Genomic DNA, 17,709 nt, shown 5'->3' with positions numbered 1-17,709 from the left:
TTGCATCATTAAATATTACACAACATGAAAGAATTCAACATATCTCTAATTAATAGTCCACAAAAATTACATGCAACAAACATTGATTTGCATAAATATATAGTGGTAATAGATTCTTTTCTAAGGTCTATAACTTATCAGCCCCAGGTAGTTGGCTAGGTTCCCAGTACCATGCACAATTTCCTTCCTGTTGAGCTGGCTTATTGTAAAGATATTAGTGGCACTCTTGCACTAAAATATCAGAGATACTTTTATCATACCGTCATTGTTGTGGTTCCTAGGCATCACAGCTGGGAAAGACTATTGGTTCCTTCCCTCCATTGGCAGCTTGTAGAGTGCCTCTTAGTATCATGAAATAATGAAATAAATAATAGATCATGGAGGAGGATATAATGAAATAATAGATTTCATGGAGGAGGGTTTCAGGTAAGATTAATTCCCAGTCCTCCAAGTGCTGTGTCTGAAGCATTGTGTCTTCATTGATAGGGCTTTATGTTCAATATCTGGGAGGCAACTGAGGGCAGTAGTAGTAGCCTATATTGTTTTTGGAGTCTCTTGACTCCCCTGACCAACAAATTGAAAGAGGATTCTCATGTTCATATCTGGTCCTGGGGTTTTTATTAGGTAGCCTATGGATTTTAGGGAACTATTTTCAGCCCAAGTGCCATAACTTCATTAAAAATATATGTATTATGTACAATATTAGGTAAAAATTATTCCTCTGGCTTTTTCAAACATCCTTAGTGTTATTTTTCTCTCCTCCGCCTTCTTTAGAATTTAATTTCCTCTCTCCTCTCAGATTTAATCTCTATTTCCCCTCCTTTCTATCATTTGTATCCTGTTAGTTCCTTCTCTAGTGCTCCTTATAGTCCCCCATAAGCTACAATTTCACCTTTCTGTTCTTTGTAGTTACACACAGACCTCTAAAGATTTGGAGGGAGGAACCACAAATGAAAGCGAACATTCAATGTTCACTTTTCTAGGTCTAGGTACTTTACCCAAAAATTATATTAAAAAAATAATCTTTTAGTTCCATCCATTTACTATAAGTTTTAATTTTTTTTACATCTGAATAGCATTCCATTTTGTATGTGTACCACATTTTCATTACTCATTTGTCAGTTGAAGAATATTTATATTGCTTCCATTTCCTAGTTGTTGTGAATATAGCAGCAAGGAATATGACTGAGCAAGTATCTATGAAGTAGGATATCGAATCCTTTGGGTATATGCCAAGAAATAGTTTAGTTGGGTCATATGGTAGATTTATTTTCAGCTTTTTGAGGATTCTCCACACTGATTACCAGAGTGGCTGCACCAAGTTTTCAATCCCACCAATAGTGGATTTTCACCAAGTCCATTCTGGGATTTTTTTTTTTTTTCGTTGTTGTTGTTGATGATGATCTTTGCCATTCTGACTGGAGTAAGATGAAATATGAGTGTTGATTTGCATTTCCAAAAATTATAAAAGAATAATGAGCTGGTTTCAAAAAATATTCCTTAGCTACTTTATTTCTTCTTTTGAGAACATTTTGTTCAGGTCTTGTGAACCACTAGGGTCCTATGTTCTAAATGTCTTCAGCTGGGGCTTACCCTCAACTCCTGAGAGGCAATCAAGGCCTACATTAATAGTCTATATTGTTTTGGAGTCACTTAGACTACCCTGACCAACCATTTGGAAGGAAGGTTCTTGTGTGTGGTACTGGGGCTTTTTTTAGTCTATGGTTCTTGTGAAAAGCATTGTCAGCCCAGCTGGCTTAACTTGTGTGTGTGTGTGTGTGTGTGTGTGTGTGTGTGTGTGTGTGTGTACATACCTTGTATATAATTTTAGGTAAATACAAATTAATATGACTCTTTGTGGCTTTATTAAATATCATTGGTTTTATTGGTTCCTGGTTCCTCCTCCTCTTACTTACATCCCTCCCTTCTCCCCAGTTGAAGACCCCATTCCTGTTTATCCATTTCCCTTTCATATACCTATACCTTGCTATTCCACTCTCAACTCTCTCCCTCTGCTGCCATAGATTGTTTGTACTTTCCTGGAATACAATAGTATTCCATTATGTATATGTATCACATTTGACACCTCACAGATACTTGCTCAGCAAAGTTCATAATTGCCCTATTTACAATAGTGTGGAAACAGAATCAACCTAAATTCCTCAACAGATAAATGGATTTTCTTTTTAATCCATTCAGCCAACTGGTATGTTTTGATTGGACAATTGTGGCCATTAACATTTAAAGTTACTATAGAAAAGCATGCTTTGATGGCATCACTTTGTTAATATTTGTTGTCTTTGTTTTAGTTGTACTTTTCATGTAAGGAACTGTAGCCCATTTTCCTTCTGCAGCCTCCTGGCTGTGCTTCTGTCTCTTCCATTTGAAATGTTGCTTCTAGTATTCTGTTTAGGGTTGATTGCTGGACAATAATTCTTTTAGACTGTTTGGATCACAGAAAAATGTCTTTCTCCTTCAACCATGGCAGATAGTTTTGCTGGGAATAGTAGTTTATGTTGGCAGTCAGTTATTTTAGAACTTGGAGTACATTGCTCCAGGATCTCCTGAAGGGCACATATCTACAGGTTATATGTTCAAGAAAGGTTTTGTATTCAAAATATGAAAGGGACCCTTAACAGTCTACTAAGTCAAACAATAGGTCAAAACATGATGGGTCATTTCACCAAGGATAGGCAGATATCTAATTAGGACATGGAATGACATTCAGTGTAATTGGTCACTGGAGAAGTCACTTAATAACCCCACTCCAAGAATCTACACAGATATCTTAGGGTTCCTATTGCTGTGAAGAGACACCATGTTCACAGCAACTCAAATAAAGGAAAACAGTTAATTGGGGTGGCTTGGCTACAATTTCACAGGTTTAGCACATTATTATCATGGGGAGCATGATGGCATGCAGGCAGACATGGTGCTGGAGAAGTAGCTGAGAGTCCTACATCTTGAAAGCAACAAACAGGAAATGGTCTGAGACATTGGGTGATTTCTTGAGCATAGGAAACTTCAAAGCTCACCCCCACAGTGACACACTTCTTCCAACAAGGACATACCCACTCCAACAAAGCCATACCTCCTAATAGTGCCACTCCCTATGAACTTATCAGGACCAATTACACCCAAACCACTACACTGGACAAATTAAAATATTTTTCTACACCAAGACTTTATATATATTTTGATAGTATTAGTATTCATTGTAGCAAAAATAGAAACAGTTGTTCTTCCATCAACTGGAAGAACAAAATGTGATAAACACGTATGTTGGAATTCTTTTTTTTTTTCAGAGTTAATAGCCCAAGAGGTCAGAGAAATAGCTAAGAGTTAAAAAGCTTACCCTTCACTGCCACTGCTCTCCTTCCTCTCCTCAAAGAGGCCTACTTCCTGTGTGTTTGTCTTTTTATTGACTTTCTGTTCTGCCTTCTCATTGATTGTAAAGCCAACCACATGACCTCACTGCCCATCTATATATACCTCCAGGCTTTCTATGGTTGGTATTGAGAATAAAGGCATGTGCCTCCATGCTGGCTGTATTCTTGAACCCACAGAGATCCGCCTAGCTCTGCCTCCCAAGTATTGAGATTAAAGGCATATGCCACCACCGCCCAGCTTCTGACCCCCAGGCAAATTTATTTATTTATTTATCCATTCATTCACTTATTTATTTATTCATTTATTTATATAAGATCTTTATTGACAGATAATTCAAATAGTATACAATTTTCCTGTTTGCACTATTTGATAGACTTTAGTCCAGCATCCTCATAGGCCCATGACACCATCACCCCTTCCTTTTTTAGAACATTGCTGTCTTCAATTTCTTTCTTTCCTTTTTTTTTGAATGCCAAATGCCATTTATTGTCGAAGGGAGGAGGTCTTAAATACAGGATTACAGCACAATGGGAGAACCCTGGAGGGCAGAAGTTCTCTTCTGATGTTTTACAATCTTGCACCTAAGCTGTTAATACCCAATATGCTGGATACATAGACAAGGATCTTTCCTTAAGCATTCAGGAGGGTGGAATCTTGCAGGGAATTACCATAGGGAGGATATCAAGTCAAAGTCAGCAAGCAATGCAACAGTTACCCAAAACAGGGGCTAGGGACTTACAGGTCCCCCCTTTTTACTAAAAAATGAGCTTCTGACTTAGGTTGTGTGGGACATCAGCAGGTCACCTTACCTGTCATGGAGACACCTGTCCAGGCCACACAGGTGCTCTGTCTTAGGTTGGTGAGCACCCCCCAGGTATTACCCGTCTCTGAATACTTATTATCATACAGGTTCAATCCTGTGAGAACTGCAGAGTTAACTATTGCCAAAGATCTCTAAGTGGCACTGGGCTTGCAATCTGTGTGTTTGACACAGAAAAGACCAACAGAAGTCTTAACCCACCCATAGCTGGTAGGCTAAAGGCAGCGAGCCATTCCCTTCCTTAACGAGCCTTACTGCAAATTGGAGTCCTTGTAAGATGGTATCCCAAAAGCAAATGGAACTTGAGTTTGTAAATTTATAGCTTTCAAAGCCAATCGAAATGTATATAACTATTGATTTGAATTGGTCATGCCCAATAGAATGAAAGATTAATTAACTGTGGTAGCTACTTTTGCTGCCAGGGTCTCCACTGTGCTAGCTGTAGTAACCAATTATGAAATGGCAATCCCAGAAACAGTAGTAGTGGTGGTCATCACTGTTATAATAGCAACAATGGCAGCAGCGATGTCAAATTCTATTCTGGAGCATGTGGGCATCCACTGGCATGGACACAACTCCAGGAACACAAACTGCTGAGGCCCATTTTTCTTGATCCCAGCATGACTTAAGCTGGCAGCTCTGCAAAAGAACAACTAAGAACCATAAAGAAAAAACAGGCAGCTCACAAGGAGCAGAACTAATGGTCTCATAATGGTTACATTCAGGCTCACAAATGTTAGGGTATCTTTAAAAGGGGCTAAATGAATTTCAGGAGGCCAAAAAATGTTGCACAGAGCCACTCCTGAGAAGTAGGTAGTACTCCAGCTTGAATAAGATTGTAAAAATGAAAATGTTTAGCTGGCATGCTACTGTTAACAAATGGAGGTCAGTGATCTTCAGTGTGGATCCCTAATCTCCAAGGTGTCTGGGTGACACATTCTCAAACATACTTAAAAAAGCATTTACCATACATTACCTTCTGGGGAATCCTACTGCATGACTGTGGTTCCTAGGCTTATGTTAATGCTTGCCAAAGCTGGCCATATTGGGCTTTCAATCCCAATTGGCATTGGAAGGGGAGAGTTTTTCACAGAGGCCCAATAGGTCTCTGCCATGTTGGGCTTCAGCAGCAGTCACAGGGCACACACAGTGCTCAGAAACCCAAAGAGGAACCTCATTGTCCTGAGGAAAGACATAAACAGAACCCCAGGCCCACACCAACATTAGATCGGGTCCCTTCAAAGTGTCAGTAGAAAGATCCTTCCATCGTTCCAGAGGTTGATTTGCAGCAGGAGCCCTCCAGTGCTTATCTGTAGTGGATACTCCAGCAGAATCCACTGATAAAAAATTTTAAATATATAATACAAGGGAAAGAATAGAAAGTGGAAATGATGAACCTCTAGTTTCCCCTTTTTGCTTTAGCAAAATATGTTTGTTTTTTTAAATAGTTCAAAATTTTCTTTTCTTTTTTATTTTTTAGATTAATTAATTAATTTTTCTATTATCTGCTTGATACAGTATAAATTCTTATCTTAATAGTGTAATGTTTCATTGAAGGTTGCTCAGTAATTGCGTAAAACCAAATCTTACTATAAGCTACGGTCATCCTAGAGTCCCCCATGCCATATATATAGCCTCCATGGTTCTGTGGGTTGCAGTCTGATTGTTCTTTTTTTTATATCTAGAATCCACTTATGAGTGAGTACATACCATGTCTGTCCTTCTGGGTTTGGGTTACCTCACTCGGAATGATTTTTTCTAGTTCCATCCATTTGCCTGCAAATTTCATGCTGTCATTGTTTTTCTCTGCTGAGTAGTACTCCATTGTGTATATGTACCACATTTTCTTAACCCATTCTTCAGTTGATGGGCATCTAGGTTGTTTCCAGGTTCTGGCTATTACAAATAGTGCTGTTATGAACATAATTGAGCATGTATCTTTGTGGTATAATTGAGCATTCTTTGGGTATATGCCCAAGAGTGGTGTGGCTGGGTCTTGAGGTAGTTTGATTCCCAATTTTCTGAGAAACCGCCATACTGACTATATGTTGGAATTCTAATGTACAGTGAAAAAGAAATAATGAATATAGAGCTTGGTAAAGGATTCCTGGTGAAAATTCACACCTATAGTATGTTTTAATTCATATGAATTACCTCGAAAAGACATTTTTATAGAGATAGAAAGTAGATTAGTAGATGCCTAGAGATAGGGAGAGGCAAGGGGAGTAGGGACTGCAAATAGGCAGGAGGTTCTTTTGGGGATGATGAAAGTGTCCTAAAATTAGATTTTAGATATGGTTGCACTAGTTTCTATATACTAACATTCAATGAATTGTGCACTTATTATGAGTGGATTTATGGTATATAAATTAGCAAAATTATTAAACATCTTGACTTCAGAAATAGCTATATGTGAGCTGGAGAGATACCTCAGGGGTATAGTACTTGCTGTACAAGCATGAGGCCTAAGTTCAGGTCCCCAGCACCTGTGTGAAAGCTGCACATTGTGCAATCACACTCCTAGTGCTGGAAGGCAGAGACAGAAGATCCAGTCCTATTGGCCAGCCAGTCTAGCCAATTGGTGACTGAGAGACTCTTTCTCAAATTCTCTAGACTTACAAAACTATTGTAATCATTGACTCACCACAACTGTAGCCACCCCTACTGGACCTATACAAGACATGACTTATAAACAATCAATCTAGAAAGCAAAAGGGGCTCAAGGTTCCCTATTCTTTACCTCTGAACTATTGGTTATTGATAGACCCTGGGAGGAAAGGACTCACTCTCTTGCATACCATCTGTTGAGCCTTGAGGCTCCAAGGGATAACTCTAAACCCATGGTCACACAAACAGCCCTTGTTAATGTTAACTGATCACAAAACAAAAAGATTAGACATGAACTGAAAGAGATTTGTGAGAAGTGTGGAGGATAGATGGGGTGATAGAGAGGTGGAAGATAAGACTGGCCATTGTGCAAGGTGTACATATATATCTGAGATTGTTAAAAAAATAAGGTGAAAACAGCAGAGTAAGACAATGAAATATCAACTTCTAGCCCCCAGAGCCTATACCACACATACACATACCTTCACACATACTCAGACATTCATATTTACACTCTCACATACATTTATATACACACCTTCACACATACTCATACATTCATACATACTTTAATACATATCCACACATACACACACACACACACACACACACACACACACACACACACACACACAAAAGAAATAGATGTGTTACTTTATTACCTACTTTTTCCTGTTTGATAATAGAGCTGATTGTTAATCATATATTTTTTTATCTAGAAGAATGTATCCAAATAATCTTGTTTCTCTCAGATAAAGGATAGTAAAGTTGAATAATTTCTGGGGCAACTAGACCCTTTTGTGAAGGAATAATCTGAAGTAATCCATCAGCCTGGGATCATTAGATAGTAGGTCTGCCTGTGTGGGACATCTGGTGTGATCTGTAGCATCACAGCTGTTTGGCTTTGCCATTGACAACAATAAGTTAAAATTATTGGACTGCTAAGATCACTATTCCTTAACGTTCATAAAGGCATAGCTGGATTAGTAAAATTTCTGTTACTGTGATAAAACACTATGACCAAGTCAAATTATAGAAGGAAAGTATATTTTGGCTTAGAGTTCCAAAGGGATGAGAGTCCATCCTGGCAGGGAGGCATGAAAAGGAGAAAGAGAACTGGGAGTGGGGTGAGTCTATAAAAATTCCACCTTACCCACCATCTATACTGTGCTTCCCACAGTAAGACCACACCTTCTTTCATTTTTTCTTTTTTTAATAAATACTTTTATTCTTTATTATTATGTGTTTTAAATTTTATACATCAGCGATGGGTTCCCCTGTCCTCCCCCTCCCGCCCCTACCCCCGCCTTCCCCCCCAAATCCCTCCCCTCCATTCCCATGTACTCCAGGATCAAGGAACCCCTGGGAACTCATTTAAACCTGGTAGATTCAGTACAGGCAGGTCCTGTCCCCTCCTTCCAGACTGAGCAAAGTGTCCCTGTGTAAGACCAAGGTTTCAAACAGCCAGCTCATGCACTAAGGACAGATTCTGGTCCCACAGACTGGATGCTTCCCAAACAGATCAAGCTATTCAATGGTCTCACTTATCCAGAGGGCCTGATCCAGCTGGGGGCTCCACAGCCTTTGGTTCATAATTCATGTGCTTCCATTCGTTTAGCTATTTGTCCCTGTGCTTTTTGCAATCTTGGGCTCAACAATTCACGCTCTTACAGTCCCTCCGCTTTCTCAACTATTGGACTCCTGGAGCTCCACCTGGGGCCTGGCTGAGGATCTATGCATCCACTTCCATCAGTTATTGGATGAGAGTTCCAAGACGACTGTTAGGGTGTTTGGCCATCTGATCACCAGACTAGGTCAGATCAGGCTTTCTCTCAACCATTGCCAGCAGTCTACAGAGGATACATCATTGTGGATTTCTGGGGACTGCTCGAGCACTCTGCCTATTCCTGGTCTCATGTGGTCTTCATTTAATATGGTCTGTTATTCCTCATTCTCCCTTTCTGTTCTTGATCCAGCTGGGATCTCCTGCTCCCCTAAGCTTTCTTTCCCTCAAATCTTGCCCTTCATTACTCCCACTGTCATCCAGGTTGTTCATGTAGATCTCATCCATTTCTCTGCCATTGGGTGATCCTTGGGTCTTTCCTAGGGTCCCATTTTCTAGGTAGCCTCCCTGGAGTTGTGTAGCAGTCTAGTCATCTTTGTTTTACATCTAGTATCCTACTATGAGTGAGTACATACAATGTTTGTCCTTCTGAGTCTGGGTTACCTCACTCAGGATGAGTTTTTCTAGATCCATCCATTTGCCTGCAAACCTCATGATGTCATTGTTTTTCTCTGCTGAGTAGTACTCCATTGTGTATATGTACCATATTTTCTTTATCCATTCTTCAGTTGAAGGGCATCTAGATTGTTTCCAGGTTCTGGCTATTACAAACAAAGGTGATACGGACATAGCTGAGCAAATACCCTTGTGGTATGATTGAGCATTCCTTAGGAATATGCCCAAGAGTGATGGTCTTGGGGGAGATGGATTCCCAATTTTCTAAGGAAGCACCATATTGATTTCCAAAGTGGCTGAACAAGCTTGCATTCCCACCAGCAGTGGAGGAGAGTTCCCCTTGCTCCACATCCTCTCCAGCATAAGCTGCCTTCTGTGCTTTTGATCTTAGCCATTCTGAGAGGTGTAAGGTGGTATCTGAGAGTCGTTTTGATTTGCATTTCCCAGATAATTAGGGATGTTGAGCAATTCCTTAAATGTCTTTCAGCCATTTGAACTTCCTCTGTGGAGAATTCTCTGTTTAGTTCTATAGCCCATTTCTTAATTGGACTGTTGGGCATTTTGGTGTTTAATTTCTTAAGTTCTTTATATATTCTGGATATCAGCTGTCTGTCAGATGTGGGGTTGGTGAAGACCTTTTTTCCCATTCTGTAGCCTGTTGCTTTGTCTTATTGACTGTGTCCTTTGCTCTACAAAAGCTTCTCAGTTTCAACAGGTCCCATTGATTGATTGTTTCTCTCAGTGTCTGTGCTGCTGGTGTTATATTTAGAAAGTGATCTCTGGTGCCAATGTGTTCAATACTTCCTACTTTCTCTACTATCAGGTTCAGAGTAACTGGATTTATGTTGAGGTCTTTGATCCCCTTGGATTTAAGTTTTGTGCACGGTGACAGATATGGATCTATTTGCAGCCTTCTACATGTTGACATCCAGTTATGCCAGCACCATTTGTTGAAGATGCTTTCTTTTTTCCATTGTACATTTTTGGCTTCTTTGTCAAAAATTGTATGTTCATAGGTGTGCAGGTTAATGTCAGGGTCTTCAATTCAATTCTATTGGTCCACATGTTGGTTTGTATGCCAGTACCAAGCTGTTTTTATTACAGTAGCTCTATAGTAGAGCTTGAGGTCGGGGATTGTAATGCCTCCAGAGGTTGTTTTATTGTACAGGATTCTTTTGGCTATCCTGGGTTTTTTGTTTTTCCATATGAAGTTGAGTATTATTCTTTCCAGATCTGTGAAGAATTGTGTTGGTAATTTGATGGGGATTGTGTTGAATCTATAGCTTGCTTTTGGTAAGATCTCCATTTTTCCTATGTTAATCCTGCCTATCCATGAGCATGGGAGATCTTTCCATTTTCTGACATCTTCTTCAATTTCTTTTTTCAGGGACTTAAAGTTCTTGTCATATAGGTCCTTTATATGCTTAGTTAGAGTAACCCCAAATTATTTTATATCATTTGTGGCTATTGTAAAGGGTGATATATCTCTGATTTCCTTCCTAGCCTGTTTGTCTACTGTATATAGAAGGGCTTCTGTTTTTTTGAGTTGATCTTGTATCCTGCTATGTTGCTGAAGGTTTTTATTAGCTGTATCAGTTCCTTGGTTGAATTTTTGGGGTCACTCTTGTATACTATTACATCATCTGCAAATAGGGAAAGCTTGACTTCTTCCTTTCCAATTTGTATCCCCTTAATCTCTTTATGTTGTCTTATAGCTCTGGCTAGAACTTCAAGTACTATATTGAATAAGTGTGGGGAGAGGGGACAGCCTTGCCTTGTTCCTGATTTTAGTGGTATTGCTTTGAGTTTCTCTCCCTTTAATTTGATGTTGGCTGTTGGCTTTCTGCAGATTGCCTTTATTATGTTTAGGTATGTTCCCTGTATTCCTGATAGCTCCAAGACCTTTATCATGAAGGGGTGTTGGATTTTGTCAAATGCCTTTTCTGCATCTAGTGAGATGATCATGTGGGTTTTTTCTTTGAGTTTGTTTATATGGTGTACTACATTGACGGACTTTCGTATGTTGAACCACCCTTGCATCCCTGGGATGAAGCCTACTTGATCATGGTGGATAATTGTTTTGATGTGTTCTTGGAGTCTGTTTGCCAGAATTTTATTCAGTATTTTTGGATCAATGTTCATGAGGGAGATCGGTCTGTAGTTCTCTTTCTTTGTTGCATCTTTGTTTGTTTTAGGAATCAGGGTAATTGTAGCCTCATAGAAGGAGTTTGGTAATATTCCTTCTGTTTCTATTGTGTGGAACAATTTAAAGAGTATTGCTATTAAGTCTTCTTTGAAGATCTGGTATAATTCTGCACTGAAACCATCTGGTCCTGGGCTGTTTTTGGTTGGGAGACTTTTAATGACTGATTCCATTTTCTTAGGAGTTATTGGACTATTTAAATGGTTTATCTGGTTTTGATTTAACTTAGGTATGTGGTACCTATCCTGAAAATTATCCTTTTCTTTTAGATTTTCCAGTTTTGTGGAGTAGATGTTTTTGAAGTATGACCTGATGATTCTCTGGATTTCCTCATTGTCTGTTGTTATGTCCCCCTTTTCATTTCTGATTTTGTTAATTTGGATGCTCTCCCTCTGTCTTTTTGTTAGTTTGGATAAGGGCTTGTCTATCTTGTTGCTCTTCTCAGAGAACCAACTCTTTGTTTCATTAATCCTTTGTATTGTTCTCTTTATTGTAGGATTTCTGTAGTTTTTGTTGTTGTTGTTGAAATCTAACTTTAAACTATGGTGGTCTGATAGAACACAGTGGGTTATTCCAATTGTGCTGTATCTGTTGAGATTTGCTTTGTGGCCAAGTATGTGGTTGATTTTAGAGAAGGTTCCATGGGGTGCTGAGAAGAAGGTATATTCTTTTTTGTTTGGGTGGAATGTTCTGTAGATATTGATTAAGTCCATTTGAGACATAACATCAGTTAAGTCCATTATGTCTCTTTTAAGTTTCAATTTGGCCTATCTGTCCAGAGGTGAAAGTGAGGTGTTGAAGTCTCCCACTATTAATGTGTGGTTTTATGTGTGATTTAAGCTTTAGTAATGTTTCTTTTACATATGTGGGTGCCCTTTTGTTTGGGGCATAAATGTTCAGAATTGAGACTTCATCTTGGTGGATCTTTCCTGCAATGAGTATGTAATGTCCTTCATCATCTCTTTTGATTGATTTTAGTTTGAAGTCTATTTTTCTGGATATTAGGATGGCTACACCTGCTTGCTTCTTAAGACCAGTTGACTGTAAAGTCTTTTCCCAGCCTTTTATTCTTAGGATGTGTCTGTCTTTGAATTTGAGATGTGTTTCTTGTATGAAGCAGAAAGATGGGTCCTGTTTTCATATCCATTCTGATAGTCTGTGTCTTCTTATAGGTGAATTAAGTCCATTGATATTAGTGGATATTAATGACCAGTGATTGTTTGTTCCTGTTGTTATTTTTATTTTTTGGTGGTAGTGTGTGTGTACTTCTCTTCTTTGTGGTTTACTGCTGTAGTGTTATCTATTGCCTTTGTTTTCATTGGTGTATCTGTCTTCCTTAGGTTGGAATTTTCCTTCTAGTGCTTTCTGTAGGGCTGGGTTTGTGGATAAGTATTGTTTAAATCTGGTTTTGTCTTGGAATGTCTTGTTCACTCCATCTATGATGATTGAAAATTTTGCTGGGTATATTAGTCTAGGCTGGCATCCATGGTCTCTTAGTGTCTGCATTATATCTGTCCAGGTCCTTCTGGCTTTCAAAGTCTCCCTTGAGAAATCGGGTGTTATTCTGATGGGTTTGCCTTTATAAGTCACTTGGCATTTTTCCTTTGCTGCCCTTGATATTCTTTCATTATTCTGTATGTTTAGTTGTTTAATTATTATGTACAGAGGGGACTTTTTTTTTGGGTCTAGTCTGTTTGGTGTTCTATAGGCTTCTTGTATCTTCATAGGCATTTCCTTCTTTAAGTTGGGAAAGTTTTCTTGTATGATCTTGTTAAATAAATTTTCTGTGCCTTTGAGTTGGTATTCTTCTCCTTTCTCTATCCCTATTATTCATAGGTTTGGCCTTTTCATGGTGTCCCAAATTTCTTGAACATTTTGGGTCATGATTTTGTTGGCTTTAGTGTTTTCTTTGACTGATGAATCTATTTCTTCTACCATATCTTCAACACCGGACATCCTGTCTTCCATCTCTTGCATTCTGTTGGTTATACTTGCCTCTGAAGTTCCTGTTTGTTTACTCAGATTTTCTATTTCCAACATTCCTTCTGCTAGTGTCTTCTTCATTTTTTCTATTTCCCTTTTCAGGTCTTGGATTGTCTCCCTTGCTTTTTCATGATTTTCATTCAAGGGTTTATTGTTTTCTTCTGCTTACTTGTTCTTTCCTGTAGTTTTCTATAGTGTTCTCCCCATTTTTTGTTTTTCTGTTCCTCTACTTTATTTTTGATTTCTTCTATATAAGGCTCTAGCCTCTTCATGATGTTACTTATAAGGTTGTTTTCTTCTTCTTCTTCTTCCATTCCATGATGTTCATGTCTAGCTGTTGGAGAAGGGCTAGGTTCTGATGATGCTGTAGTTCTCTTTATTTTGTTGTATGCACTTCTGCCTTGACATCTGCCCATCTCCTCTTGTGTTCGTTCTTGGTCTTATCAGCGCACTTGGTCCAGAGAGAGTTGACCGATTTAGGTAGCCTCTCTCTGGTCCAGATGGAAGCTCTGGGCCTGAAGGAAGCGCTGGTCCAGATGTGAGTGCTGGCTGGATAGGAGCTGGGGGGCTGGACTCTGTGTCTCGGGAAGTCCCTGATGTCTCCTTCTTTTGTACAGATGGGACCTCCTCTTGTCCAGATGGGAATTCCTCTGGTCTCTGCTGGAAATTTTTTTTTTAATAAAGCAGCTGCATGTTGCGAGCCTCACATGTAATCTCAGCACTTTGGAGATATAAACAGGAAAATCAGGTATTCAGAGCCACCCTCTGCGGCGCCGCAGCCTGCACCTTCCTGTACGACCTCATTTTTTCTTTTAATTTATTCTTCTCTCATACAACACATCCTGACTGCAGCCTCACTTCCCTCCCCTCCTTCACGTTTTCCCTCCACTTCCCCTCTCCCACAGATCCACTGCCTCCATTTCCCTTCAGAAAAGAGCAGACCTCCTAGTGATAACAACCAACCATGGTATAACAAGATGCAATAAAACTAAGCACATATCAAGGCTGGATGGGGCAACCAAGTATGCGCAAAAATGTTCCCTGACCAGGCAAAAGAGTCAGAGACATCCCTTCTTTCACTGTTGGGAGTCCCAGAAACACCCCAAGCTAAACAACAACAACAACAACAACAACAACAACAACCTATATGCAAAGGACTTAGCCCAGATGCATGTGATGCTGCTTCAGTCTATGTGAGCCCCTATGAGTCCTGCTTAGTTGATTCTCTGGGCCATGTTCTCCTTGGGTCCTCAACCTCTCTGGCTCCTACAACCCTTCTTCCCCCTCTGTGGGTTTCCCTGAATTCTGTGGAATGTTTGACTATGGGTCTCTTCATCTGCTCCTATCAGCTGCTTTAGGAAGCCTCTCTGATGACAACTGGGCTAGGCACTGATCTATGAGTCTAACAGAACTGCATTAAGAATCATTTCATCGACTTTTTTACAGTCACGTTCTACCCAAGGCAGAACCATCTGGCTTCCAGTTCCTGGCCGTCCAGGCAGTCTTGGGTGTGGGCTTCACTAGTCATTGCTGAGCCTCCCAATAACACCACCAACTAGGAAACATGTGTTCAAATGCTGGAGCCTCAGGGGACATTTCTCATCCAAACCACTACAATAATATAGTGATATTGTTGAAAAATGAGAGTGTATTTTAAGGTTACAAAACTTGTGGGAGAAAGGTTGGATTGAATTTCTTACATCTTATATTTAATATATGAAATAATATTTGAGGCCAAAATGTGTCAAAAGATAAAAGGCTCTATGAGCCTGCTTAGTTTAAGTATCTAAAGAAAATGTCTAAAATTCAAGATAATTTACAGTTACCACACATGTGATAAAAGTTTTTCAGAATCCACTTACAAAATTTGCAGCATGAAATGGTCCTTCATTTCAAGAGCATTTACTAAACATCCAGTAAAAAATTTAGAGGCCTCAGAGAAAGGACGTGTGAGCAGTAGAGCACACAGCAGCACAAGATGTGCAGTTGTCAGGAAAATGTCAATGACAGCTGGGGAGCTGAAGCCTTCCAGAATGGAAGAGAAATGAAGAGACCAAGCCAGAAGCTTCAGAACTAGCGGTGGCATACTACAGTCACAGTGGGCTCTTCAGTCACATGCTCGTCGGGGGCAGTACCACACACATGGTCCATTCAAAAGGAGGGACCATGCTGAAGAGAAGGTGGCATGGGCACATGCAGGATCTGCTCTTCTGTGGTGGGGGATGCAGTCCCTGGTGTCCAGAGGTCAATAAATACTGTTTTGCTTCTACTTGAGGAGGAGGAACTGCCTACCTGTGATGTGACTGCATCTCTGTAAATGCTCACAATAGATACTTCTGAATGCATATACATCTGAGATGACACTGTATAGTAGACATACACTATAATGTATATGTGTATACATATAATGATCATATTTATTGATTTGAAAAAAAGAGGATATTTTAGTTACCTGTTTCATATCTACAAACTTTATACACTGTAGTGCATTGTCTATATAATTGTGTAATGTACAATAAATTATAGCCTATAATGTTATACTTTATCATCTTAATTTCCTCACAGATATTTTAAGAACTTAACAATTTACATTATGTTTAAAGGTTTAGCATGAAGATAACTATAAAGGTATTCTATCATAAAACTAGTCAAAATAGGTTTTTTAAACAATTATTTTAAAAAATGTAACAACTGCAAGTTAGATCAGTAAACTGATTTCATTTTCAATAGGAGTATAGGCTACAAATTGTTAAGATTTTATATGCATTTTGCTTTGTATTTCAACAGAGTAAAAAGGCCATAAAGAATATCCTTCAAAAATGCACCTACCTCCCAGCCCTCGAACCGTTCCTGTATGATGCGCCTCCCAATATCCTGAAACACGTTGTTGGGCAGTTCAGTAAGGTAAGAAATGCACCTGCAAGGAAGGGAGAAAACAGCAGCCATCTGCTGACTTGTCGCTTTGCTGTTTTCTTCTGTAAGATGGAGTGTGGACTTCATGATCTAATCCTCACCTCCTACCACTGTGTATTTACCCAGACACATAGGTTAAAACCCACAGAGAACTGCAACTCTTCCTCCTTCTCCACATTTCCCGTATAGCCTCCACACTGTTGTTTAAAGCTATCCTCAGGAAGTACCTCATACATCAGCACATAAAACATCATGATGGGCTAGCAAAATAGATCAGTAAGTCGAAGTACTTGGCACACAAGCCTGACAGCTTGAACTGGATTCCTGAACTCGTGGTAGAAGGATAGAACTTGAAAAAATGTTCTCTGACCTCCACATGTGCCATGGCCTGTACATGTTCATGTTCATACACAGTAATAATGATGATGATGATGGTGATGATGATGATGATGGTGGTGATATGAGGCAACCTCCCCCCACTGCTATTTTGCATTGGTAAGTATCTTTTCATCTTTACTAGTGTCTTTAAATCTCAGACACCTAGGAGCACAGCAAAGATTTTTATTAAAAAAAAATAAAAGAAAAATTTGAGGCCCTGAAATACTTTTCAGAAATTCTATGCACTTTACTGCAGAGTCTGTCAGTCATTTGGTCGTACTCACTTGTAAAATGTTTCTATTTAAACTTATTTTCTGTATGTGAGTGTTTGCTTACACATATGTCTGTGCACCATGTGCTTGTCTACTGCCTGAGGTCAGAAGAGGGCACAGCTTACATGAACCTGGAGTGAGCCATCATGTGGGCTCTGGGAATTGAACCCAGGTCCTCTTTATGAATCAGGTTCTTAACTCCTGGGCTGTCTCTTTAGCCTTTCATATCAAAAATTTATGAAAAATTTAATGTGACTGTCATATTTCTTGGATGATTGCATGTTCAGCATAAGTTAACAACAGTAAGTTGAAATAAGATAGACATGTTAAGCTGAGAAATATGGATGCCAGATGATAAAGAAGGACCACATGATGGCCATAGTTGGTCAGATATGGTGTTTGGCTCCTGAAAACTGCTGAGACTGTGCTCTACGTATCTGACAGAAAAAGAGCCTATGTCAATCACCAGCCACAGTGGCTCTGTGTGTGATTAAAAGTGATTGTTTTGTACTTGCCATGATACCTAAGGTTTTACATATGCTAGACATATGCTCTACCACTGAACTGTACCCCCACCTATATTCCAACTCTTTGGCAAAGTTGGATCCTCCAAAGCCTTAGTTTGCTTAGATGTAAGGCGGGAATAGTAAGTGATTTTTTAAAATTGTAAATATTAAATGAGACAGTGTATACTAAGAAAATATTTTAGTTCAAGACACATATTAATAACTAAAAATAAAAACAAAAATCCACATATTGGTTTTTTTTTCCTTTTTTTTTTTGAGCTGAGGATCGAACCCAGGGCCTTGTGCTTGCTAGGCAAGCGCTCTACCACTAAACTAAATCCCCAACCCAACTCTTTTTTTTTTTTTTCCGAGACACGGGTTTCTCTGTGTAGCTTTGC

General features: G+C 39.3%; 1 protein-coding gene across 3 annotated transcripts in view; it reads left to right on the top strand.

The window, feature by feature from the left end:
• LOC118589788 (sperm-associated antigen 6) overlaps nucleotides 1-17,709 on the top strand; it is a 176,581-nt gene that overhangs the window by 137,049 nt on the left and 21,823 nt on the right. For all 3 annotated transcript variants that reach the window (XM_036197364.1, XM_036197363.1, XM_036197365.1), the window contains one exon: nucleotides 16,030-16,146. In XM_036197364.1, coding sequence (XP_036053257.1) covers nucleotides 16,030-16,146 — 117 coding nt within the window. The remainder of the gene's footprint in view (nucleotides 1-16,029; nucleotides 16,147-17,709) is intronic.

This window comes from Onychomys torridus, chromosome 8 (assembly GCF_903995425.1).
Source record: "Onychomys torridus chromosome 8, mOncTor1.1, whole genome shotgun sequence".
Classification (NCBI taxonomy): domain Eukaryota; kingdom Metazoa; phylum Chordata; class Mammalia; order Rodentia; family Cricetidae; genus Onychomys; species Onychomys torridus.
Note: the sequence above shows the minus strand (reverse complement) of the source record. Positions and strands in the feature narration are given on the sequence as shown.